General features: G+C 47.7%; 3 protein-coding genes and 1 long non-coding RNA gene across 11 annotated transcripts in view; 2 read left to right on the plus strand and 2 right to left on the minus strand.

The window, feature by feature from the left end:
- The first annotated feature begins 177 nt into the window (after positions 1-177).
- SARM1 (sterile alpha and TIR motif containing 1) lies at positions 178-6,598 on the plus strand. Its single transcript, XM_015880523.2, has 9 exons — positions 178-789; positions 2,469-3,087; positions 3,276-3,488; positions 3,576-3,667; positions 3,766-4,001; positions 4,084-4,177; positions 4,386-4,575; positions 4,669-4,790; positions 5,040-6,598. Exons 1-9 carry the CDS (start codon positions 332-334, stop codon positions 5,167-5,169), a joined length of 2,154 nt encoding a protein of 717 aa, XP_015736009.1. The 5' UTR covers positions 178-331; the 3' UTR covers positions 5,170-6,598.
- Positions 6,599-7,302: 704 nt separating this feature from the next.
- On the minus strand, positions 7,303-15,253 carry SLC46A1 (solute carrier family 46 member 1). Of its 8 annotated transcripts, XM_032448373.1 has the most exons (8): positions 14,323-15,253; positions 13,837-13,967; positions 13,194-13,283; positions 11,490-11,984; positions 10,557-11,409; positions 10,201-10,284; positions 9,209-9,365; positions 7,303-8,568 (listed from the first exon to the last, which is right to left on the minus strand). In XM_032448373.1, exons 4-8 carry the CDS (start codon positions 11,799-11,801, stop codon positions 8,493-8,495), a joined length of 1,482 nt encoding a protein of 493 aa, XP_032304264.1. In that variant the 5' UTR covers positions 11,802-11,984; positions 13,194-13,283; positions 13,837-13,967; positions 14,323-15,253; the 3' UTR covers positions 7,303-8,492. The 8 variants fall into 8 exon arrangements, with proteins under 8 accessions (XP_032304264.1, XP_015736021.1, XP_015736020.1 ...); XM_015880535.2 differs by lacking the exon at positions 13,837-13,967 and having other exon boundaries at positions 13,194-13,280; XM_015880534.2 differs by lacking the exon at positions 13,837-13,967.
- SLC13A2 (solute carrier family 13 member 2) lies at positions 13,505-24,080 on the plus strand. Its single transcript, XM_015880531.2, has 12 exons — positions 13,505-13,696; positions 16,003-16,131; positions 16,448-16,584; positions 17,243-17,469; positions 18,144-18,324; positions 18,538-18,660; positions 19,507-19,728; positions 20,061-20,146; positions 20,662-20,783; positions 21,266-21,427; positions 22,328-22,465; positions 23,219-24,080. The coding sequence occupies exons 1-12, from the start codon at positions 13,520-13,522 to the stop codon at positions 23,342-23,344; spliced, it is 1,830 nt and encodes a 609-aa protein (XP_015736017.2). The 5' UTR covers positions 13,505-13,519; the 3' UTR covers positions 23,345-24,080.
- Positions 20,017-24,161, minus strand: part of LOC107322479 — a 38,327-nt gene continuing 34,182 nt past the window's right edge. Inside the window, exons 12-13 of the long non-coding RNA XR_001558960.2 lie at positions 20,803-20,928; positions 20,017-20,128 (exon numbers count right to left, since the gene is read on the minus strand). This is a non-coding gene — a long non-coding RNA (uncharacterized LOC107322479). The remainder of the gene's footprint in view (positions 20,129-20,802; positions 20,929-24,161) is intronic.

Raw genomic sequence — 24,161 nt, forward strand, 5'->3', positions numbered from 1 at the left:
CAGCGCACGATGTGAAACGCGTTTAAATGCGGTGCCACGGCCACCGCGGTGCTCCCTGCCCTTCCCAGGGGTGGCCACAGAGGTCTTGGAGGCAATAAGGGGACGGGGGGGACGTGGGGCTGGGCAGGGGCTGCGTGCAGGAGGAGGGCTCAGGGTATAAGGGGGGGCTGCAGCGGGGTGAGCCCCTCCTCGCAGAGGCGGCGCTTGGATTGGGTGACATCAGCCGCGGGCGAGCAGGGATGCTGAGCGGGGCTCTGCCATCGCATCCCCCCCACCCTGCGACCCCAAAAAGGAGCCCAACGGGGGGGCGCTGAGGATGCTGCGCTAAGGGATGTCCATGGTGCTCACCCTGCTGGTCTCCGTCCATCGGCTGTGCCGTCTTTTCGCCATGTCGGGTGTGGAGAGGCTGGCGGTACCCGAGTGCGTGAGCCAGGCGGGATGCTGGGCTGCGGGCGGCTCCAGGGAACGCCGCGAGGTTTCCCCCGGGGTGAATTCAGACATAAGGGCGGCTCTAGAGCGGATCCTGCCTGCCCTACAGCGCTCCATCGCCTGTGCCAAACAGGCTGCAGGCCCTGCTGAGATGGGGAAAGCCATCGCTGAGATCTTCCAGCTGGTGGAAGAAGCCTGGGGGATGCCCACGGTGGGCAGGGATGTGGCCAAAGCGCTGTGTGATGCCATCCGCCTGGAGGGAGGCCTGGACCTGCTGCTCAACCTGCTCTACACTGCTGAGCTGGAAACCAAGTGCCAGGCGGGGCAGCTGCTGGAGCAGATCCTGGTGGCAGAGAACAGGTGAGTCCACCAGGAGCCACTCACACCCCTTAGATTATTGAGTGCTCCCGGTGCCTCCCCGCACTGCATGGTTCATGGACCCATGCAGGGTTCATGGCTTACTGCCCCAGTATAGGGGATGCTGGCATGGAGCTGGGATGCTCTATGAACCACCCCCCAGCCCAGGTGTCCCTAAGAAGCCCCATGGGAGATCTGGGTGGTTTGTCTGCATCAGGGCATCTCACTCCAAGGTGGAGCGACACAACTGCCCTCTAGCCATAACCATAGCAGCAGGAGGAGGAGGAAGCTCTTTCCCAGAGACTTCCTGCTGCTGACCAGTGAAGGCTGCGGGTTGGTGGCCACGGGAGCACCCAACCCACGGCTCTGTGGAAGCTGGAGGTGAATGTGCTGCACCACGGGACAGGTGAGAGGTGTCAGGCTGTGCTGGAGCAGCATCACCAATGGGGTAGAAGCGTGTGCATGAGGGCGTGCACTGAGATGTGTACCAGCATGCACACGTGGCACCCAGCACCACCCAGCAGTCCCAGTGCACCAGTCACATCACCGAAGGTTTTCTCCCCATTCCATGATTTCTATTCACCCCTTTACCTAAAACCCTGCCAGATTCCTCTGCTTGTTGGGGTTGGTGCCCCAAACCATTGCTTAGGGAACACGCTGAGAAATACAGGCCAGAGTTGAGGGTCTTGCTCCAGCTCTGTGTGCAGTGTATCTTGCTCCCAGATCGAGGACTCACAGCCCAGCCCTTGCTGCGTGCTGCATAAAGAAGCAGAGCTAAATAGGGAAAGACCATTAGGGTGAATTAATCCCAGGAGCCTCAGTGGCACGGTCAGAATGCAGCACTCAGCTGTGGGTAGGAAAGTACCAGAGCTGCTCCAGGAACAGCTGGAGGCCCCCGGCCCCATTGATAAGTGGGGCCCACGTCACCATCCACCCACAGCCTGACTGGCATCCAGCCCAGGGCACAGGCTTTGTTTCCAGAGCACTCCATAGTGTTGGCTGCCAAATCCAACCCAAGGTCAGCACCAGACACGTGGCTGCAGCCTTCCCAGAAGCGTTGGTGCCCCCAGCCTGAAACTGCTCAGGCTTAGACCCCACGACCCAGCATCAAAGTGCCCAACATTTCCCCCTTTCTCACCCTTTGGGCATGGCCTCATCCAGCCGTCCCTTAGCAAGAGAACACAGGGCTGCAAAGTAGCTGCATCTCTGTGTGGGGGGACTGCATTGAGTAAGGACAGGGCTAGGATGGGATCTGCTGCCTTTACTCATCTGCAAAGTTGCTGCTGCTGGTGGCACAGGGCCAGACCTCACATTGCTGCAGTTGCTCAGCCAGGTCCTCAGCCTGGTAGCAGCACGGGGAGCAGACAGAGGACAGCACTGGCTTAGGGGCAAATGAGTTTTCACCTGGAGCATGAAGCAGCCCAGGAAATCCGGATGAGCAGATCTATTCCCAGCCTGCCATTAGCCTCCCCTGCTCTGCTGATTGCTATGTGTGTCTCACCTGGAGCAGGAGATGAGTGCAGCAGTGTTGGGCTGTGCACCCCTCACCCTGCACTTGGAGCTTTTTCATTCCTGCAGCTGGCAGCACATCTGGTATCTGTGGCCCACAGATCAACATCTGGCTGTCATGGCACAAACACCACCATGGTACAAGGGGTCCTTATGGGGTCTTCTCCCTGCAGGGACCGGATTGCCCGGATCGGTCTGGGTGTGATTCTGAACCTTGCCAAGGAACGAGACGTTCCCCAGCTGGCGCAGAGCGTATCTGGCATCCTGGAGCACATGTTCAAGCACACAGAGGAGACCTGCTCCCAGCTCATCTCTGACGGGGGCCTGGATGCCATCCTCTACTGGTGCCGCTGGACTGATCCCGTGGTGCTGCGGCACTGTGCCATGGCCTTGGCCAACTGTGCCATGTACGGCGGGCAGGGCAACCAGCGCCTGATGATCAAGAAGAAGGCGGCCGAGTGGCTTTTCCCATTGGTGTTCTCAAGGGATGATGAATTCATTCGCCTGCACGCCTGCCTGGCCATCGCTGTGCTGGCCACCAACAAGGAAATAGAGAAGGAAGTGGAGCTCTCGGGAACGTTGGCTCTGGTGGAGCCATTCATTGCCTCGCTGGATCCGGAGCAGTTTGCTTGTGATATGCTGGGGAGCAGCGATAACAGCCAGGGCAGGACAGCTGAGGACCTGCAGCGCTTGGTCCCTTTGCTGGACAGCTCGCGGCTGGAGGCGCAGTGCATCGCTGCCTTCTACCTGTGCACTGAGGCTGCCATCAAGGCCAGGCAGAAGAAAACAAAGGTAAAGGGTAGGTCGGAAGGAGAGGTAAAAGGTTGGTAGGCTGGAGAGAAGGATGTGCAAAAGGGCAGTGATGCCACAACTGCGTCCCAATGTCCTCTGTGCCCCTTGAGATCACTAAGAGCACCAGCCCCAGGTTGTGGGCAGGAGGAGGGGATGCCAAGTGATGCCTCTTCCCGCTGTGCCCGCAGGTTTTCAGTGAGATTGGGGCCACGCAGAGCCTCAAGAGAGTGGTTTGTTACTCCACCAGCAGCACCACGTCCTCCCTGGCCAAAAAGGTTCTGCGTCTGATAGGGGAGGAGGTGCCCCGGCGCATCCTGCCCACTGTGCCCAACTGGAAGCCCTGTGAGGTGCAGACGTGGCTGCAGCAGATCGGATTCACCAAGTTCTGCCCGAGCTTTATGGTAAGGCTGTGTGCCGGGCAGGGACACCTGTGGGCAGGACCTGGATTTCTTTAGTAGGATCTTTCCAGCCTGGATTTCACTTGGTAGGAGCACCAGGTGGATGGGGACATTCTCCTGAGGCTGACAGAGGAGGAGCTGCAGGAGGACCTGGGGATGGGCTCCAGCATCACACGGAAGAGGTAGGAGTGCTCCCACTTATGGCATAGAAACCACAGAGGTGTCCTGCAGGTTACCCAGAAGGACACGGACTCCATGCTTCCATTCATTGTCCTGCCAGGTTTTTCCGGGAGCTGACGGAGCTGAAAACCTTTGCCAACTACTCCACCTGCGACCGCAGCAACTTGGCTGACTGGCTGGGCAGCATCGACCCCATGTTCCGTCAATACACCTACAACCTGCTCACCTGTGGCATCAACCGCAGCTTCCTGCACCGTGTGACAGAGCAGCAGCTGCAGGATGACTGCCACATCAGCACCGGCTTCCACCGCACCCGCATTCTCTCTGCTGCAAGAGGTGTGGGACCATTGAGGGTTGGCTGGGCCAAGCGGTTGGTTGGGCACTTGTAATATATTTCATTGCTGTTGGCTCTGCTTAGAAATGCTTCATTCTCCCATAACGTTGCAAACGTCATCTGATGGGACCGATGTATTTATCAGCTACCGGAGGAGCACAGGGTCGCAGTTGGCCAGGTGAGTCTCACATCCAATGGGCAGCACCATAGTGCTGGACCTGAGCTCAATGCATGGTGAAGGAGCTCATTCCCTCTCCCATCACCTCCGTCCTCCCCTCTCTGGACCTGTGATCCTGGTGGAGGTCATAGTGGGGAGCCCAAACCCTGGGCTGGCAGCTGCCATCTCCAGCACTGCGCCACTTGCTGCCTTCTCCTCTCACTCTCAGCCTGCTGAAGGTCCACCTGCAGCTGCACGGCTTCAGTGTGTTCATCGACGTGGAGAAGCTGGAGGCAGGGAAGTTTGAGGACAAGTTGACCCAGAGCGTCCTGAGCGCCCGCAACTTTGTGCTGGTCCTCTCACCCCACGCACTGGATAAGTGCATGGCAGACCCTGAGTGCAAGGACTGGGTGCACAAGGTAAGGGATATGACAGAAGGAGCATGGTGGGTGCTGGAGGAGGAGGTGATGGGTTGACATGGCCATGCCCTGAGCACGTGTGTGTTCCTGCAGGAGATCGTGACAGCCCTGAACTCTGGAAAGAACATTGTCCCCGTCACAGACCATTTTGAGTGGCCTGATCCAGAAACACTTCCCAAGGACATGAGGGCTGTCCTGAAATTTAATGGCATCAAGTAAGTAAGGAGAATCTCTACCATGCGGTCAGGTCCTTAACTTGCATAAGCAGAGATAAAGAGCATAAGGCAGTTGGGAGAAGCAACAAGGGAGGTAGTGGTGGCCAAAGGGGAACTGAGTCACTCTGGGTATCAGAGCACGAGGGACCAAAGGCTCTTGCATCTCTAGTGGAGAAAAGGGGAGATGCACTGAAACAGCTTGTGGCATCTCAATGGAAAACTCAGCTCCCGTTTTTCTCCCCAACACAGGTGGTCCCACGAGTACCAGGAGGCCACTATCGACAAAATCATCCGCTTCCTCCAGGTTCGCTCCTCCCGGGACTCCTCAGCAGGGTCAGACAATGGACTGGACTGTTCTGCTCCCATCGGGACAACCTAGAGCCAGGACAGAGGCCACATCCCCTCCAGAGACATGCAGGTGACCCCATTTGATGTGGGGCCCAATTTCTCCCATTGGTTTTCCCCATCCCAGTAGTGCCCTTTCTTCTCCCTTCCGCGGGACCTGATCGACCTCCTGGCACGAGATGAGGCTGGGGGCAGTGCTGGGGAGGACAGGCTGCCCTCCAAACCCTCATCCAGAGTGGTGGCATCTCCTGAGGATGCAAAGCAGGGGGATCGGTGGGGTACAATGCAAGAGGACACAGGAGGAAGGGAGCAGTGCAAAGAAAACAGCCCATGGTTGTGCTCAGAAGGTGAAGGCAGGAAAGGGCAAATAAAGCTAAGCCCTCACCAAGTCCCCGTGTTTGGGGAAGATAACACAAGCAAGGCTTCTAAACCACTCGGCAGGCAGAAGATTTCCCTTCCCTGGGGATATCCCTTTATTACATGAGTTCGTCCCCTCTTTGAGGCCTTTCCCTCCTGATGCTGCAAAACCACTTTGTGCTCTTAGCTCTGCTGGATGAAGTTTGGCTTTCGATCACGGGACGTTTCCAAAGGGCTTTTGCAAACAAGTGCTTTTAAAACAACACCCTCCCCTCCATCTGAAATCTCAGCGTTGCCGCTCTATCAGGTGTATTTATACATATTATACACTCCTCCTCCCTGCCCTCCCTGAAGCCTCACTACCTGCCCTAACTGGCAGGAACACACATTGCCTTCTGGCTTAGATCCACAAATGTATCATAAAAATAAAAATAACTTAAAATTCTGGTGCTTAATCAGAGCTTTATAGATTGCTCTTATCAGCTCACGGTTAATGGCATCTTTGCTCCCCAGTGAAAGGTTAATAGCTCTATATGCCCAGCACTCATCAGACACAGCATCATCTAATCTTCAGATTAAGCACCGAGGCAACCAATGCATGAGCCCAAAGGTGAATCTGCCAAAGCATACGAGCAACGTGTGAACTGCTTCAGGGAAAAGTCTTGACTAACTTACTGAAGGTCAAGGCCTCCAGAGCCACTAAAGGAGTTCCATTCAAACACTGCAGAGGATTCTCCTTCCTACAATAACACCATTTATAACATGATATATAACAATAACGTGTTTTTGTATGGTTTCCTAGCAGCTCTCTAGCATTCATCCTCCCCATGCACCACTCTGAGTAGTGAAGTTCTACTTGCCCCCTGGACTTGGGCGTCTCAGCTGCATGAGATCCCACCTGATCTCTTCCCATTTCCCTGTTATATGACTACCTTCACCCCCATGAACTCACTTGGACAGAACATCCCGTACTCAATCACTCCCAACCTCAGCAGGTACTCCAAGGAGATAAACACATTCTGTTTGCTATCCCTCTACCGTGCCATGCCAAAAAGTTGTTCCGACCAGACATTAATAATAAATATGGTTTACACTCTAAATCTCAACCCTTGTGCCACATGCTTTCCTCCCTGCAGCCTTCTCACGTTTGCTCTCTTACTGTCTCAGTCTCTCATCCTTTGCTGGGGTGATGCATGCTCTCCAGGCATCGCTCTCTGCAAGGATCCACTTGTCGAGTCTATCTTTGCATGGGCTGATGGAACTCACTGCATCACAGGGACTCTGCCTGCTGTCCGCAATGCACAGATCGTGTCTTTGCTTGCAGTTCTTGGAGAGGAGCCTAAAAAAACTCCAGTCTTCTAAATAGACCATAATAGATCCTATTGAATTTCTCCACTGCAGGCACGCTGACACAAAAGCAGAACAGAGCCAGCACACCAGTTTCACCTCACTGCACAACACTTAGCTGCTACTGCTGGATGCCACGGAGTCTGTCAGTAGAGCTACATGGACTCCACTGGTTCAGCTACATGCAACCCTTACAGCACGCCCTGCTGCTGGAGGAAGCTAATCCAGGGCTTGGCCCACAAATCAAACCACATAATTCCTGCCTACATCCATTGGCACAGCCATGCAGACCAAGTAGGTTCCTCCCTACTCCTCCACTTCCCACTTCCTTACTCCCCGCTTCTATTTTTACCACTCACTCTTAATGAACAGGGGACAAAGTGATGCATAAGCATTTTGCACACGTGGTTAAGGACAGAGCAAGGAAGGGCGAATCTCATCAAACAGCTGCAAGAGAAGAGCAATCTTTTGATGAGCCATAAAAGAAAATGGGGGTTTTATTCACTCTGAAAGCAATCTGACTGCTAAGCAATTTCACATTATTGCAGACATCTGAACTCTGTGTTCAACACAGTGTACACAGAACTGCTGGTTTATGGCAGTGTGAAGAAAACAGGATTGAAGCAATATAGTTAATGCTTTGAAAAGATCACAAATACCATGAATGTGGAGGTTTGCTTGTTGGCATCAATATGTCCTGAGAAGGGTGGATGTGAAGTCACTGGCAAAAAATCATGTCCCTTAATCATGTGCCACTGCAGCACCACTCCTGCAGAGAATAATTCTTTTCTAATATCTAAACTGAGCTGGTGTGAGCTGCAGACAGATAGACATGCCATTGGCACTCATAGCAACAAGCACAGCTAGCACATTTTCTCCTTAGAACACCACTACAAAGATAAAGCTAGCTCAGTGAACAAGGACAGCAGTAGAACTCCCATGGAAAACTACTGGCCTGCAATATTCCTATGACTTTTAACCACAATACATTGATTTGGAGCACAGATGTTTTCCTCAGCAGAATACTGCTGGGCTGCTTCACCCTGTAGGCTCTGGTCTGGTCTTCACCCACACCAACAGCCCATCTGCTGCACACTGTGGTACTCAGAAGAGAGTAACAGTTAAGCCAGAATTCAACTCTCTCTCTTTCATTATCCATCCCCACCCCCACCTTACGAACTAAACTCAACCCAACCCAACCCAATTAAACCCAATCAATCAACTTCGACCCAAACAAACCCAACTTAGTCCAACCCAACCCAATTAAACCCAATCAATTTCAACCCAAACAAACCCAATTTAACCCAATCCAACCCAATCAACCAAACTCAACCAACCCAACCAAACTCAATTCAGACAAACCCAACCCAACCACTACTGGCCTTGCAAATGGCCACCAATTGCTTTCACTCTTGATTGGCTTTTGAGTAGTCCCTTGAGTTCTCTCTGTGATGAGCAAGGAGGTATTCACATCTGCACATCACGTTTTCCCTGGCACTCAGAGCCATCACTTCTAACTTCCAGGCATTTAAAAATCAGTGAGGACAACCAAGGTGTCCCACACACACTGATCTGTTCTGCACGTGAAGAACAAAGAGCAGTCTATAGACAGACGCTGCCAGAATGGCCAATTCCTTGTTGCTAAGCTGCTGCTCAGCCATCCACAGGGGACGAGGAAGCACCTGAGAAGTGGCTGTACTGACGGTTGGAGTCCTGGATTTCTATCCACCTAAGAAAGAAAGAAAGAAAGAACAGTCAGTGCTGTGAAGGCAAACTGAGACTTTGCTGTCAATTTTAATGAAGTCAATTTTAAAGTTACATAGGAACAGAACAAAGTGATCCTGCCAGGACCTGTTGCACTTCTACCACAAACCTCAACATGTTTTCTCTTCTAGGGCATTAACACAGCAAAACTTTTGCTTTAATCAGTATAGAAACAATCAGACTCCAATGAAAACTCCACCTCTTCCATTAAGGAGGATGTGCAAATTCAACTGCACATTTTGGATTCTGTTTTAAGGGTGGAATGAGACTTGGAAGGTCTTTGAGCACGGACTAACAAAGTACTCAGGCTGTAGGTTTATCACTAGGATTGATGCCAGAAGGAATGGGGGTAGAAATTAGGGACGTGCTTACAGGACATGCTGGGGTTGGATCACTGGTTGGACTTGGTGATCTTAGAGGTCTTTCCCTACCTTACTATTATTCTGTGAAATGAACCTACATCTCTGCTGATGGGGGCACTGAACACTTTCCCATATGCACAACAGAAAACAAGCCTTGTTGAGCCCTTACCCTAAGACCAAATAATCATTCTTATATTACACGCCACAATTTCTGTGGCAGTTTAGAAACCTGAAGTAAGTTACCCCATTATAGCAGCTGGAATAAGGAGAACGATGGCCCCAAAGAGAAAGGGGAATCCCCTCATGAAGTGCAAGGTGGAAGGGTAGAGGGAATTGAACACCCCCGTAGCCACAAGTGAGCACAGCCCTTCCACGCAGGCAACAGAGGCAAAGAGTGCACCTGCAAAACATATAAGATGTAAGTGGTGAGAGATCCATGCAACAACACCAATACTGAGACTTCCAGACCTGGTACCACAGGAGCTGACCAGGGACGTTATCTATCAGCTAGGTTACCAATGCTTCGGAAAGGGTTATCTAAATCTGTTTACTGCCAGGCACATCTTATCGCCTGTTAAACATTAAGTGCAGCAGAGGACTGTATTTTATAGGCTTAGAATCATAAATCCGGTATCAAGTGTGTACCACCTTCAATCTAATGCAAGAAATCCAATTTTGCAAAGTCACCTTCAGTTCTATCCCATCTCACTTCCCCCCTCCCCACCTGCAGAAGCTTTTCCATGCAGTCTGTAACAGCAAGTGCAAGCTTTTCTAATGTATTCCTGGACAAAAGGCAAGCACGCTCCTGCTCAGGGTTATCCGTGATCTTTCACCATGGTCAATGATATAACCCCGTAACAATGCTAAGTTTCTTCCCACTGTTACTGATCTACAAAGTCATGGCCAGGGAAATCACTAATATCTGCTTGTTATATAATCCATTTAACTCTTGCTCCTCAAACCCTTTGAAACGAATTGATGAGCGGAAGACTTGTTCCTGAGCTTGAACACAATGTTTATCCTCATCTTGAAAATGCAGTGAGCCTAAATGGGTGAATATTGACAACTACTCCAAAAAATTCAAGTGTCACCGTAGTCTCAAGGGTGAATGCATGGGTACAGGAGTCCAAGGGAGTTAGGGAAGTAATAACCCACCAAAGCAGTTTGGTTTCAATGTCCCACCAAGACAAGTGTTTTGGGACCTGGCTTAAGTGCACACAAGGCCAAATCCTTACCCTGTTCTGTCTCACCGACCAGCTTGGAGAGCTTGGCTCTGATAACTGGAGTAGCTGCCATGGACAGGAACATAATCCCATAACCTGTAAGCAAGATATGGCACATTACAGAAAGCTCAGCTGAAGTTCCATTGAATTAAAATCATAGAATCATACACTAGGGTTGGAAAAGACCTTTAAGATCATCGAGTTCAACCATCAACCCATCCTTACCACACCTGCTAAGCTGTGTTGGTCAGTTGGACTCAATTATCCATACGGATCCCTTCCAACTTGGGATATCCTACGACTCTGTGACTCTATGATCAACTGGCATCTCCAAGCTACACCCCCAAGATTTAAGAGCTCTGGGTCACCTGTAAACATCAGTGGTGTTGTAGTAGCAAGAGAAATCACCACCAGCCCAGCGATATTAGAGATGAGTCCTATCTCTGCCACCCAGGTGTCCTCCAGGCAGAGCTGCAGCAGCCGCAGCCCCCCCAGGCTGCTCAGGTACGCCAGGTAGCTGGCAGCTGAGCCGTACCCAATGAGATCAGAGGCCCAGCAGAGCGGGGAGCCAAGTTCATACAAAACATAGAGGTCCTTGGTTCCGAAATGGACAGTGACAAGAAGAAAGAAAGCCAAGGAGTAGAGTGCAAGCTTCCTCCTGGAGCTCAGGTTTTCCGGGGCTGTGTACAGCTTGTAGACAGCCTTATAATGTTGGAGAGTCAACAGCTTGGCCGCTCTCCTCTCCTTCACCGTTTCCTGCAGACATAAAGCAGCATAGAGGGCAGCAGCGATGCTGGCGGCCAGCACCAGCCAGAAGGGGTTGATGTAACCTTCAGCTTTGCGCCATTGGCCACCACCAATGCTGGCCACCATGCCCGCCACGCCAAGGCAGGCCTCGAGGATGGCCACGCGGAAGGTGCGCGTGCGTCGGTCGCTGCTATCAGCTATGGAGGCAAAGCAGGCAGCCAGGATCAGGTTGTAGTCCCCCAGGAGACCGCTGATGATGCGCCCCAGCAGCAGGTAGGCAACGTGCAGCCGGAGGTACATGACAAGGAGGTACACGGCTGTCTGCACCGCCATGCCCATCGCCGGCAGCACCAAAGCCGGCCGCCGGCCCACGCTGTCACTCCACGGACCGAAGAGTGTCACCGAGAAGAGCCCCACGAAGAAACCCCCCAGATTGATGTACAGGTTCCAATGGGCGACCAACGCTTCCACCTCCTGAAAGACAAACACACAGTGAAAAGGTGGGCATGGCCATCCTATGAGCTCCCCCGCCGCCCTCTCTGAGTGCTCCCCACCTCCCGCAGCGGCTCGACGGCTTCGCTGCCGTTCCCGCAGCCGTCGGGGCTGCTGCCATTGGGACCCACGTAGCCGTGCTCGGCCCCCAGCCGATCCCACAGGTACTGGGTGGCCAGCGGGCCCTGCAAACCGAGAGCCAGAGTGGCCAGGAAGAGCAGCGGCTCCACGGAGGGAGCCGGGAGGCAGCGGCGGGCGGGGGGCGGCGATGCTGGGGGGGTGGAGGCGGTGGGGGGCTCCGACGGGGCGGCCATGGCTGCGGAGGAACGGGCGGACCGACCGACACAGCAGTCCCACCCCCAGCTCCGCCCCATAGATGAGAGCGGGGAGGATCCGAGGGAAGCTGCTGCGTTTGGGGGTTTTCCTCCTTAGTGCGTCCTTTTGCGTTGCTGGGGGTCCCTGCTGGTGGGTTTCCGAGCGGCGATTAAAGATATTTCAATTCCCAGCCTGTTGTGCTGATCTTCGAGCTGTAATCAACCATTTAAACCCACAAGAACCTGGGAAAATACATTAGAACCTGGGAAATGTTGTAGTTAGCAAAGTGGAATCGGCTTGATTAGTTTTATATGAAGTGGTTTGAATTGGAAGGGACTCCCAAAAGCCACTGCCTGCAATGCACAGGGAGACTCACAGCTCCATCAGTGCTCAGAGCCCTCCAGCCCGACCCAGGGATGGGCACCACCACCTCTCTGGGCAATATGTGCCAATGCCTCACCACCCATATCCTAAACAACCCTTTCCTTTCATCCAATCTTAATCAGGGTTTGGTGCCTCGAAAACCAGATGTGTAAGCAAAGAACAAGTGCTTTAAATCAACACTTTAAAAACACAATTCGGAGTGTGAGATTAACCCGTTTACATAAACCGGAGTAGTTCCAGGTTAGTGTAAACTGGCATCACTCCTTCAGCACCACTGAGGGAGCGTTAACCACAACATCACAGAACCATTCAGGTTGGAAACGACTTCTCAGATCCCCAAGTCCAAACCCAGCCCACATCCCTCAGTGCCACATCTCCAAAGCTCTCAGACACCTCCAGGTTTGGGGATCCCAGCATTACTCAGGGAGCTGTGCCAAAGCATCACCTCTCTTTGGGGAAAAAGTTTATCCTAATATCCACCAGGAGCTTCTGATGGAGCTACCATCACATGACACAAAGTTCTTTGCTTCTCTTTTCTCTCTGTTTGACCAAGTTATAAACAGAGCTGTGACAATTAATATTGACAAAATGGAAACATCACCATTATCTGAAAGCTGCACAGACACGGTCTACCAAATAAAGAGATCCAGGTGTCATAAACAAGATGCTCCCTTTGGAACTAACAGCTTCCACTCAGTTCCTGTGTACTTACAGAATCAAATAATTCAGTGTTGGAAGTTTTGGAGTTTTTTTTTTGCAATTGGGACCAAAATTGCCACCAATTTCCCAGATTTCCCAAATTCACTTTAAATAATAATAATAATAATAATAACAACAACAACAACAACAACAATAATAATAATAAATAACAATAATTGCGCTATGAGCTACCACAGCTGTGCTTAAAAATCTGATGGATAGGAAAGGTGAAAAACCCATAGCTTGATGCTTTCAGTTTTTGGCATTGTAGCCAAGCCTTGTCCAATGCATTCACACACAACAGGCCAAGCCAGAAAGAGTTATTACTTTCCCTCTTTAGCCCAAGGCATTTCATAGAACATACCGACCTGTTCTGGGTGGCCAGAACCTTCACCCTTTAAACAGAGCAGAAGAAAATGGTTGGGAGGTTTCTGTTCTCTTTGTATGGGAGATACCTACTGGAAGAAGGCATGATGGAAGATCAGCACTGGAGCAAAGCAGACGACCTCTCAGGATGCTTTTGAAGAGCAACTTGGGTGCAAGGAGTTAATCTTCTCCTGGATTTACTGGTTATCAGTAAGGCTGTTGTAAGAAAGTTCCTGATCTGACACTCTTTTGCTGTCCCCTCCCTTCTTTGTTCTCTTCCTTCTTTCTCTGATTACATCCAAAAACAACACCCAGCTGCCAGAGGTCAATGTTTAATATTGCTGTGTGTTTATATAGTCCCCAGGAGCAGCGCTGGGCCTTTCAGCACCGGGCCAGCTCCACCATGGCTCCTTGCTGGCAGGTGGCTCTTGCCTTCAGGAAATACCTGATCACCATCCTGGTGCCCCTTCTCTTCTTGCCACTGCCCTTGGCTGTTCCTACCAAGGTAAGAACCTTTTACACTGAATTTGAGAGCAAAATATCTCCTTAAAGGAGTTCCTTTGAAAAGAACGTGCAAATTCTTTCTTAGAGGCACTTTGTAGAATCACAGCCTATAGCTGGAAGGGTCCCATGAATCTAATTTACCTTCTAAGGATCAATTCCAAACTGCCTTCTGATTTTCTAGCAGTATCCCATTCATGTCCCCTTTCAGCACTGGGTATTTTTTTATTGCCAGGTAATAGAGTCATCTCTCACACTCGGATGGATAAGGAAATCTGTTACGTCGGGAAAAACAATTTCACTCTTCCTATCATTATTTCCATAATAAACTTCCAAAAATAAATAAATAAATAGCTAAATGTCACGTTTTGAAAGGCAGAATGCTTAACATTCCTCCAGAAGAAGTTAATTGCGAAAGCCTGTAGCAGTAGGGCAGGTATTTCTGAGCCATTGATCACTCAGACTCAGCACTGAGAGCAGGCAGAGCGCCAGCAGTCGGATTAATCTTCACTCTCGCTCATTTCTCCCGCTCTCCTCATGCAGACAGGTCTAACCTCTGGTCTTCAGGTCTCTCATTCCACTCCCAATCCCCTCTCCTGTCACTAGCGCTCTTTGAATGCCAAGTCCTACCTCTTTCGTTTAATCCCCGCTGACCAGTCTCCTTCCCAACTCTTCCCCACTCTTCACTCCGCTCTTTCTGTGCAGCCCCTTCTTCCTCCTACTTTTTTTCTCATGTAGAATTCATTCTTTTCATCAGACCAATGAGTCAGAGAGTTTCTGGAGCTCGGGCCAGAGGGCTGCAAGCACAAACAATAGAGTGGCACTGGTGGGAGGAGAAATGCAGTAACTGATCGGGCATGTCCTCCTCTTCCCTTGCCACGCAAATAAAATAGCTTAAACTGTCACTTAAAGGCTTACTAAAAAGACAAGCAAAAAATAACAGACTGTTTTTTGCTAATTAACTTTCTATAGGCCAAAGTGTTACAGAAGTTAAAAGAGATCTGGATCATAAACTTTCTGAAGCACCCAGGAGTGGGAGTGTTGCTTTTCATCTGCTCCTGGGGTTGCTGTTACCAAGAAATAAGCTCATGGTTTTGTCAATCAGTGTTTCCCATTAGTGCCATCCATGGGTCTATCTTCAAAACAATAAAATAAGGGAGAAAAGGCACCATCAAAGAGGGGAACTGTCTCCAGCGCTTGATAGAGCCAATTGTTAAGGTTACTGCCACACTCATTAAAGATAAGGCTTAAAAGGCCTTAAATCTCTTCAGGAATCTCTGTATATCTGCCACCAAGATTGCTTTCCTCCATTATCCCTTGGTTTAAACTTCTGTACTCAAGCCATCACCTTTTCTTAACTATTTAGTCAATAAACATTGCTATGATTTCATTGGTCTCTCCATTCTTTGTATTTCGAGTGGACATTCACAATCCAAGACCACGCAACAACCTCTTTCTTCCAACCCCTTTGCTCTGACCGCTGTTGGCACCCATCATTCTGCTACCTCCAAAGTAAGGAAGACGCTGTATCCCGCAGTGCCACTTCCCCATGTGTTCTTTTTTTCCCCAGCAGCCCATCAGTACAATGTGGTGTTTTGAAACCTTCTAGTGCTTGAGGCTGAGTTAAAGAGTCTTATATAAAATTTAGAGTGGTTGTCGACAGCACAACCATGCCTGTTTTCTCAGGAAAACAAAAGAAAATGCAAAACATGAGATCATCCTTTCTTCAAAGAAATAACTCAAAGTCAATGGAAGACAAAACTGACCCATGACCAGTTTGTCAGCATTTCAAAGTCTGGGCTAAGCTAAAAATCTGATTTTAAAAAATAGATAACAGTATTTCCAGTACAAAGAATTCAGGCTGTTTAACCTACCAGAGGTTCACCAAGGCCACATCCTGAATTATGCAGAGGAAAAGGTGGGGAAATCTTGACTGGATTGAAGATTACATCTGTAAATCAAAGACAGAAATGAAAAAAAAAAAAAGAAAAAATACCAGCATCAGCAAAACCAAAACGTCCATGCAGGTACCATCAATCCCTTATCACAAAAGGTTCAAAGTCATCTATTTCTTGTCTTTCCCAACCAAAGGTCCCAATCTTCTCCCACAGTTTTGATGAGGTCGTTAAGTAGTTTGCTATTGGATTAGGAGCCACACAGTTAGGGGGACAGATGGGAGAAAAAGACAGAAAACAAACTTTTCCCAAATCCCTTTATCAGGCAATGAACACAGTGATGGGCTGTTGCCCTGTCAGAGAATAAGTGAGGTGTAGAACCTGCCTTCTGACTGCCTGCACTCCCTTCTTCCAGGAGGCCAAATGTGGTTACGTTATCATCCTGATGGCACTGCTATGGTGCACGGAAGCTTTGCCGTTGGCTGTCACAGCACTCCTTCCTGTCCTGCTCTTCCCAATGATGAATATCATGGATTCGACAACAGTAAGAGACTAGGGTCTTGTCTAATATTGGTTTTTATTGGCCATCTCTTATTTGGGTATTACATCCAGGGGGATTTGCAGTGTGCAAATCAAAGAGGAAAAGACTGTACTAATGTTACTAATGTATTCTGTTCATGGGATAGAGCCTGTTTGTGCCCAGAGTGGAGCCAATAATCTGAAACTGATGCAAATCCATTAATCAGATGCAACTGACAGTTGGCATACTAATGACTTTGGGACAAGCTTCCTCCTCAGAAAACACTTTCTTTCCATGTAGTGGTTTCATATCACTGTTAATTTCCTGCTCCATGTTGTAGGTCTGCAGGGAGTATTTGAAGGACACCAATATGCTTTTCATTGGGGGGCTGCTGATGGCCATTGCTATTGAGAACTGGAACCTACACAAGCGTGTTGCTCTGCGGGTCTTGCTCATCACTGGTGTCAGACCAGCCCTGTGAGTAACAGCCACAAAAATGATGTGGGATGGAGGATTTAATGGCATCAGCTCCTATCAGCATTGCCTGAAGTCAATTCCTAAATGTCAAGGATGCTGTTGGGCTTGGGCAGGAGCACAGCTTTTGACAGTCAGGAAAGTCTATGGCTGAAATATAGAAAACTATGTATCTATAATATCTATAAATGCTATATTGATTGCGAGGAGAAGAGAAAATGGGGGGGTACTTGTTTTGGAAGCAGCAACTGTTTGCCAGACTAGAGATTTAAGCCATGCAGAGGCTACGTTACCCTATTTAATTTGTCCCAGATCATAAGAAGAGGGAATACAGAAGGAAATTACAAAGCAATAGAATGAAAATGTATATAAGATAAAACCCGTTTCATCTGACGTATAATCTACATCTCATCTAAAGAATAATTTTGAGACAAATAACAGAGTAATGCTGAAACAAGGATTAGAATTTTATATGACTAAGAAGAGACTCTTAAATGATAGATGTAGAATAAATCTACCAAAAAAAAAATCATTTTCCTTATGGTTTAAACTGATTGCTGGGCATTTTCCAAACCTAGCATTTGTAAACAAAGCTTTGTAACAGAAAAGGGCATGGAAGCCCCGAGTTCTGATACAGCTTCTTCAAACCTGTTTGTTTCAGACTTCTGATGGGTTTCATGCTTGTGACTGCATTCCTGTCCATGTGGATAAGTAACACAGCTACCACCGCCATGATGGTGCCCATAGCACAAGCAGTTCTGGATCAGCTGCACAAGTCAGAAATGCAGTCTGAAGCAGCCAGCCAAGTGCATGAGAATGACAACAAGGCCTTTGAACTGCAAGAAGAGCCAACAAAATCAAACAGCATCAAAGAAATGGAGGAAAAAGGTGAATGGGCTCTGGGCATTTTTCTCTTTGGGATAACGGAGGATGTCCTGATGCCTTTTCACTGGCACAGTCCTTGCTACCAAATTCTGAAAAAGGAATGTATCTAAAACACCCTGACTGTTCCTTGCAGCAATTGCAAGGCTCTTCCATGAGTCAAAGGCACAGTAAGTTCTATTGACTTGGATGAAGGTCTATAACTTGATAAAACAACATGTATAAGCACTCCACTGGCTGAAAACCTCACATTAGATTTGATATTGCCCCTTGTATTATGTTAGTTCCACTGTAATCTGCTGTGTAACTCATCAGACAGCAGTCCATCTCTGAGGGACAGATTCTGGCCTATTTCATGCCTGAAGGTTAGAGATTAAAATGATCTTTCTAATCCAAAGAATGATCTCTCTAATCCAAAGATATCTAATCACACAACAATATCACTCCAGACTTCATCACATCAACTTCTCCTGAGAGATGGTTATTTTCACCGACAACCAGTAAAAACTGACAGAATATCAAAGATTTAACAATGCCAACCTCCTAAAACAAGGAAATTTGGCTCCTTCAGCTCTGAGTCCGTTGTGTCCTAGCCTTCAGTTACAGAATTTTACAGACAGAAGATGTTTTCCTATCCAATGTAGCTTCTGTAACCCCCTCGTTCCTATCTTGGGACCTAGGTAATAACCATGTTCTGGCAGCTGAGAAAGACGAAGAGAGAAATGAACGCCCTGTAGATGAAAAGCACAAGAAACTCTGCAAGGGAATGTCTCTCTCCATTTGTTACGCAGCCAGCATTGGAGGGATTGCAACTCTGACTGGGACAACACCAAATCTGGTGCTGAAGGGACAAGTCGATGAGTAAGTCTGGTTGGATTTGGGAATACACATCCATTAAGATGCGTCTTTCTGCTCCAGCTGACTTCTAGTTCACACAGAGAAGGAAAATGTCAGTTTGCTGACACTGCAGGGAAGTTGGCTTCTCTTCCTTGGGGAGCCTCAAAACACCTCCTGATTTTGAATAGAGAAGAGACTGCAGAGTTTGGGATGCTGACAGCCCTCTACATTTTGCAGGATCTTTCCCAACAATGACAACGTCATCAACTTCGCCTCTTGGTTCTCTTTTGCTTTTCCCACCATGGTCGTGTTGCTGGTTTTGGCCTGGATTTGGCTGCAAATTCTGTACTTGGGCTTTAAGTAAGTACCCATCTCATACCAGAGCACAGGTCTGTTATCAAGTACTCATTACATACCGTACCATGAGCGATTCTTCCATTGATAAGCCTATGCTTGACGTTTAAACACCAATTAGAGAAGCATTCAGATACAACAGAGACCAACAGCACTGCACACCAAGTATCTGTTAAAATACTGCAATTTCTTTTTCCAATAACCTGATGAAATCCCAGCAAAATACACTCTGTAGCTGGAAGCAGGGAGCTCCAGCTGCACACAACCTGTCCTGCTGCATTGCTTTCATGTTTTAGAAGACTGCTGTGCTTCAAACCAGGAAACTGATTTCTGCATAGAGCTGGTAAATCCCCTCATGATGAAAGTTGTGCTGAGCTGCAGGATTAGCATTGTGTCAGCTCCCAGCTGAACAGCCCATGCAAACAGCTTTCATTACCAATGTGATACCTGGACTGCCACTTCAGTGTTATCCTCAACCTTGAAAGAGCTTTCTCAGTGCCTGAAATGGTGTTTCATTCCCCAAAGTCCTATTTGTAAATCTTCCTTTTCTATGACTTTAAAAACCTTGGCAACTGTTTGCTTCCTGGTGACCACACGACGCCAGACACATTGTTCTTGTGTGTGTCACACTTTGACAATGAGGTTTTAGGGGCAGGAAAGGTTTGAATCTTAGCAGAATACAATACAGTTCTAACACACATCTGTGGCTGCTGATGTCATGATCATTATACATATAATTTATATTGAAGCATATTTATATATAATACAACGCATCTTAGTTGCAAAGTTTGGATTCTCAACCCTTAAGACATCTGGCAAATTTCTTTGATATTTCTTGCCCATTTTTTCTAGTTTTCCAAAGAATTTTGGCTGTGTGAGAGATCCCTCTGCAAAGACCAAGGATCAACAGGCCTACCAAATTATCAAGGAGGAGAACAAGAAACTGGGATCCATGAAGTTTGCAGAGATTGCAGTCCTGGTCCTCTTCATCCTACTGGTACTGCTTTGGTTTACCAGGGACCCTGGTTTCATACCAGGTTGGGCAACTGTTCTCTTCAACAAAAATGATATAAGGTACTGTCACTTTTCCTCCTTGTTCTGAGCAAAATTGTATCAGGAAACAACTGAATTACAAAGCATAGTCTAGCATGCTCTTCCAGAATGATTTTTCATGAGGATTCCCTACTGGTGTATCCTTGCCTAGGCTGTGAATGAATCTAACAAGTAGCATCAGTTGGGGTATCAGGATTTGGACTTAATCATCCTTATGGGTCCCTTCCAACTTGGGATATTCCATGATCATACCAAGTTTAGAAGTAAAATTTGCACTTACTGTTGCTTTATCCAGTTTACTCAGTTCCTTATGCGTTTAAAACACCACCAATTTTCTGACTGATCCGTTGCAGCTTTGTCTCTGATGCCACAGTTGCCATCTTCATTTCAGTTTTGCTGTTCGTCATCCCTGCTGAATTCTCTATCAAGAAGCAGACAGGTAAGCTTACTGAAGGCATCAACTGCCATAATCCCACCCCACCGTGCCCACTGACCACAGCCCTCAGCGCCACATCTTCATGGTTCTTAACACCTCCAGGGATGGGGACCCTCCATCTCCCTGTGCAGCTGTGCCACTGCAGCACTTTTCTTTTGGAGAAGCGTTTTCTAATATATCTGAACCATCCCCAGTGCAACTTGAGGCCATTACCGCTCATCCTATCCCTTATTACTTGGGATGAGGCCATTCCTTGGATATGTTGCCATTCCTCTAACCCACTCTTATTTTTTTTGTCTACTCTACTGCATTTCTTGAAGCAATTGCAGATTATTCAGTAGTATTTTGGCACATCAAGTTCTAAAATCTCCTCACTCACTTTTGGAGACCATTCCAAAGTCATGTTGATCTTGTTGACAGAAATACGTCCTTGTATTCCAACTAAGCCTACCTCTCAACAAAAAGTACCTATTTCTTTGGAGAATATAATATACAACCAATTCTTGTTTGGATTGTAGGCGGCAAGACAAAGATCCGAGCACCTTCAGCTCTCCTGAACTGGAAAGTAGTTCACGAGAAAATGCCATGGAACATCGTGTTCCTGCTGGGAGGTGGTTTTGCCTTGGCCAAAGGCAGCGAGGTAACATTCCTCTGCTTACCTGCTTCTTTGTGGGTGTTTTCTCCTCTGCCTTTCACATATGCTCTCCCAGAACACAAGAGGGCACGCTGGGAGCACCAAACACACGCTTCCTCCAATAGGACAGATCTCATCCTTAGGAGCAGTCCTATGATGAGATGTGTTTTGTAGCCCATGCAAACGGCGTGGTACAGCACAGCAACACAATTAATGGTGTTTTCTAGAAGAGTGGGTAATTAATAAAATGCCCCATTACACCAAAGATTCTATGAAATGCAATTTAATCAGTGTGGCAAGTGGGAGAAGATATCACTTCCAGGATGTGATATCCCACACAGTCCTCACAGCCTCCACATGCATTTCTACAGAAAGCAGTTTGTATGAGAAGCTCCACGGGGTAGAACTGATGAGGGAAACACGGCTGGGTTGTGATACGGATACTTCATCAGCCTACTATCCTGACAGGCATTTTACCTCTGTTACAGGAATCCGGTCTGTCCGGATGGTTGGGTACCAAACTGACTCCCCTGGAGAAGATCCCTCATCCAGCCATTGCGTTCCTGTTGTGTCTCCTTATTGCTACTTTCACTGAGTGTGCCAGCAACGTGGCCACCACCACCCTCTTTCTCCCTATCCTGGCTTCAATGGTGAGTTCAAAATGCTCTTGTAAGGGCAGCTTTCAGGCAGGTGTGTATGCTCAGTGATGAGAGGTAGCTGGCTGACACCACCAAGCACTGGCTCACGTATCTGATCAGGAGATTTAAACAAATACATATGGATATGAATGCTTATAAATTTACACATACTATGTGCTCAGTTCAAACCTTCCTAAAATCACTGCTGGGGAAAAGGGATTAAACTCATTGGCATAGTAGACTTTGCCTTCTGGCCTAAATAACCCCATGAGGTCACTGCCAGCTATACTCGTTTTCCCCTATTTGTTCTGCACAGAGACAGCAGCAACAACATTTGTTTCCCTGTAACATTCCATTACTGTAGTTCACTGCAACCACTGGCCTTCCAGAAGTCTGAAGACGATAGCATTAGTCAGGCTCTGTGACCTAATTCAGAATTTCCACAGGAGACTCCTGTTGCAATGATAGATGTCATTCTGCAGCGTGAAATGTTGGACTAAGAACCAACAGAACCTTTTTGTGTAGGACACAGACTCCAGCAATCCCTAACACGACCCACTCACCTTCAGAGTTTCCACTGACAGTTTAGTTTTGCTCACAATCTGTTTGAAGGCACTTTATATTCTTACCTGCTTCATAATAACCGGTCGTTATTATGAATTTATACCTTAGCAGTGATTCAAAATCCCCAATCAGAAACACAGAGCATTGACCACAAAACCAATTCTTGCTGCTGCTGCAAAAAGATGTTGAGTAGAAGTTGCTAAAGCAGACCCAATGTATGAATGGTTACAGCACTAATGAAAGAAATGGTTTCTGGCACACACAAACACAATCAGTATCCTGCCAAAAGGTTTCTATGCATTTTGTTGTGTATGAAAACCGTCACCTCTGCTTTCCCTTCTTGCCCAGGCTCAATCAATCTGCCTCAATCCACTCTATGTCATGCTGCCCTGTACACTTTCGGCGTCGTTGGCGTTCATGCTCCCAGTGGCCACTCCCCCCAACGCCATTGTCTTCTCATACGGACATCTCAAGGTTATAGACATGGTGAGAAAAACACAACTCTTTCCATCATTTCCATCACTAGTTTTGACTTTGTGTTTTTCCCCTCTAATCTTGGTTCTTCTTCAAAGAGTGTTAGGAAACTCACCCTTCTGAAGTCAAATAGAAAGACAAATAGGAATGTCTGAATTAATGAGTGTTCCCTCTGTACATAGGGGTCCCACTTTATATCCTAATAACATATATATTTACAGCCTTATCATGAAGCTATTGAGCTTTAAGAAAACAGTCAAGACCTCCTGAAGATGTTCCAATGGCAGAAGTGGCAATGTGTAACTGTTCTAAAAGCCCTTGTGTAGATATGAGCAGGGATGTCGTGGAGGTGTGTAATCTGTATAACCTTTCTGCAGTGATCAGGGCAAAGCCTGCACTTCTTACTGGGCTGCCCTGATGCCCATTCTCAGTATGATAAAGAAAGATGGACAAGGATGTCTTGTCTCCAGGTAACTTCTCCAATTTACAACACCAGATTCTAATACCAGGACAGAGAAGGTTTTACATAGGCAGATGGAAAGGATTTCAGGACTTCAAGCTTAACAGCTCTATTCAATGGAAGCCCAGTCTCCATTCTACAGATTGTATCTTGTGAAGGAAACCAGTTTACAAGTAATTTGATGGAGGTCTGAAGAAGCCAAAGAGGGAAGCCAGAAAAACTAACCATAAAACAAACCTAATCAGCATGAAAGGAAAAAGAGCATTCAGTTCAATTAATAACATTTCTTTGCTTTGTAATTCCAGGCCAAAGCTGGATTTGTACTCAACATCCTGGGTGTTCTGACAATAAATCTCGCCATCAACACCTGGGCTTCATCCTTGTTCCAGCTGAATACCTACCCATCTTGGGCAAACTCAACGAATTGCTAGTAACACAGAGAGACAAGGAAACCAACACCTGCATCTATTAGGACCATAACATGAGCAAGATGATCACTGACCCAAGCTTTGCTGAGGCAGTGGCTAAGAGAGAGCTCTATCGTGTGCAACAGTACTTGCTATCTATGAGGAAAATCAACCCATTGATAAGATGAGGTAACCTCCTGCCTTTCAGCTGTTCCAGGTGTCTTCAGATATTCTGTCTCTGCGGGGGAACATTTCCTCCAAGTACTACTTTGTTTTTCAGGCTCTGCATGTAAAGTCCTAAACCTACAGTGAATGAGAAAGAACTGTGTATATAAAAGGATGGAGAAAGACTCTGTGTACTGATTTCATGCCTGTGTTTGTGTATCAGCACTAATGTGAATATTCACCTACAGGCACTGGTGTATATGTTCCATATGTACATAATGTTGTATACTCTGTGGGCATGGTATGTGTTGTATGGTTAAAGATAAATCACCTGCTGTCAGCCTATCCTATGACTTTGAAATGTATATATTTACAGCCCACTCTGTTATGAATGTAGAAGACTGCTTTTATCCTGAAACATCCATCCCATTGTTATTTAAGCAGCATTACAGTCTGCAGTGTCGTGGCAGGAATAGAAATATTCCCCTGAGAAGAGCCTTGTGTCCTAAAATGTATATGATTAATTAAAGGCTACTGTTTTTTTATGCTCATGTACAAATATCACTGTAAATACACTTGTCTTCCATGTGGTCAACAGCTTGTCTGAGCTTCCTTATGCTAAGTTAGCACAATTGCATTTGTTATCATTACAGCCATAATCGCCACTATCAATACC

Source organism: Coturnix japonica, chromosome 19, assembly GCF_001577835.2.
Source record: "Coturnix japonica isolate 7356 chromosome 19, Coturnix japonica 2.1, whole genome shotgun sequence".
Lineage (NCBI taxonomy): Eukaryota > Metazoa > Chordata > Aves > Galliformes > Phasianidae > Coturnix > Coturnix japonica.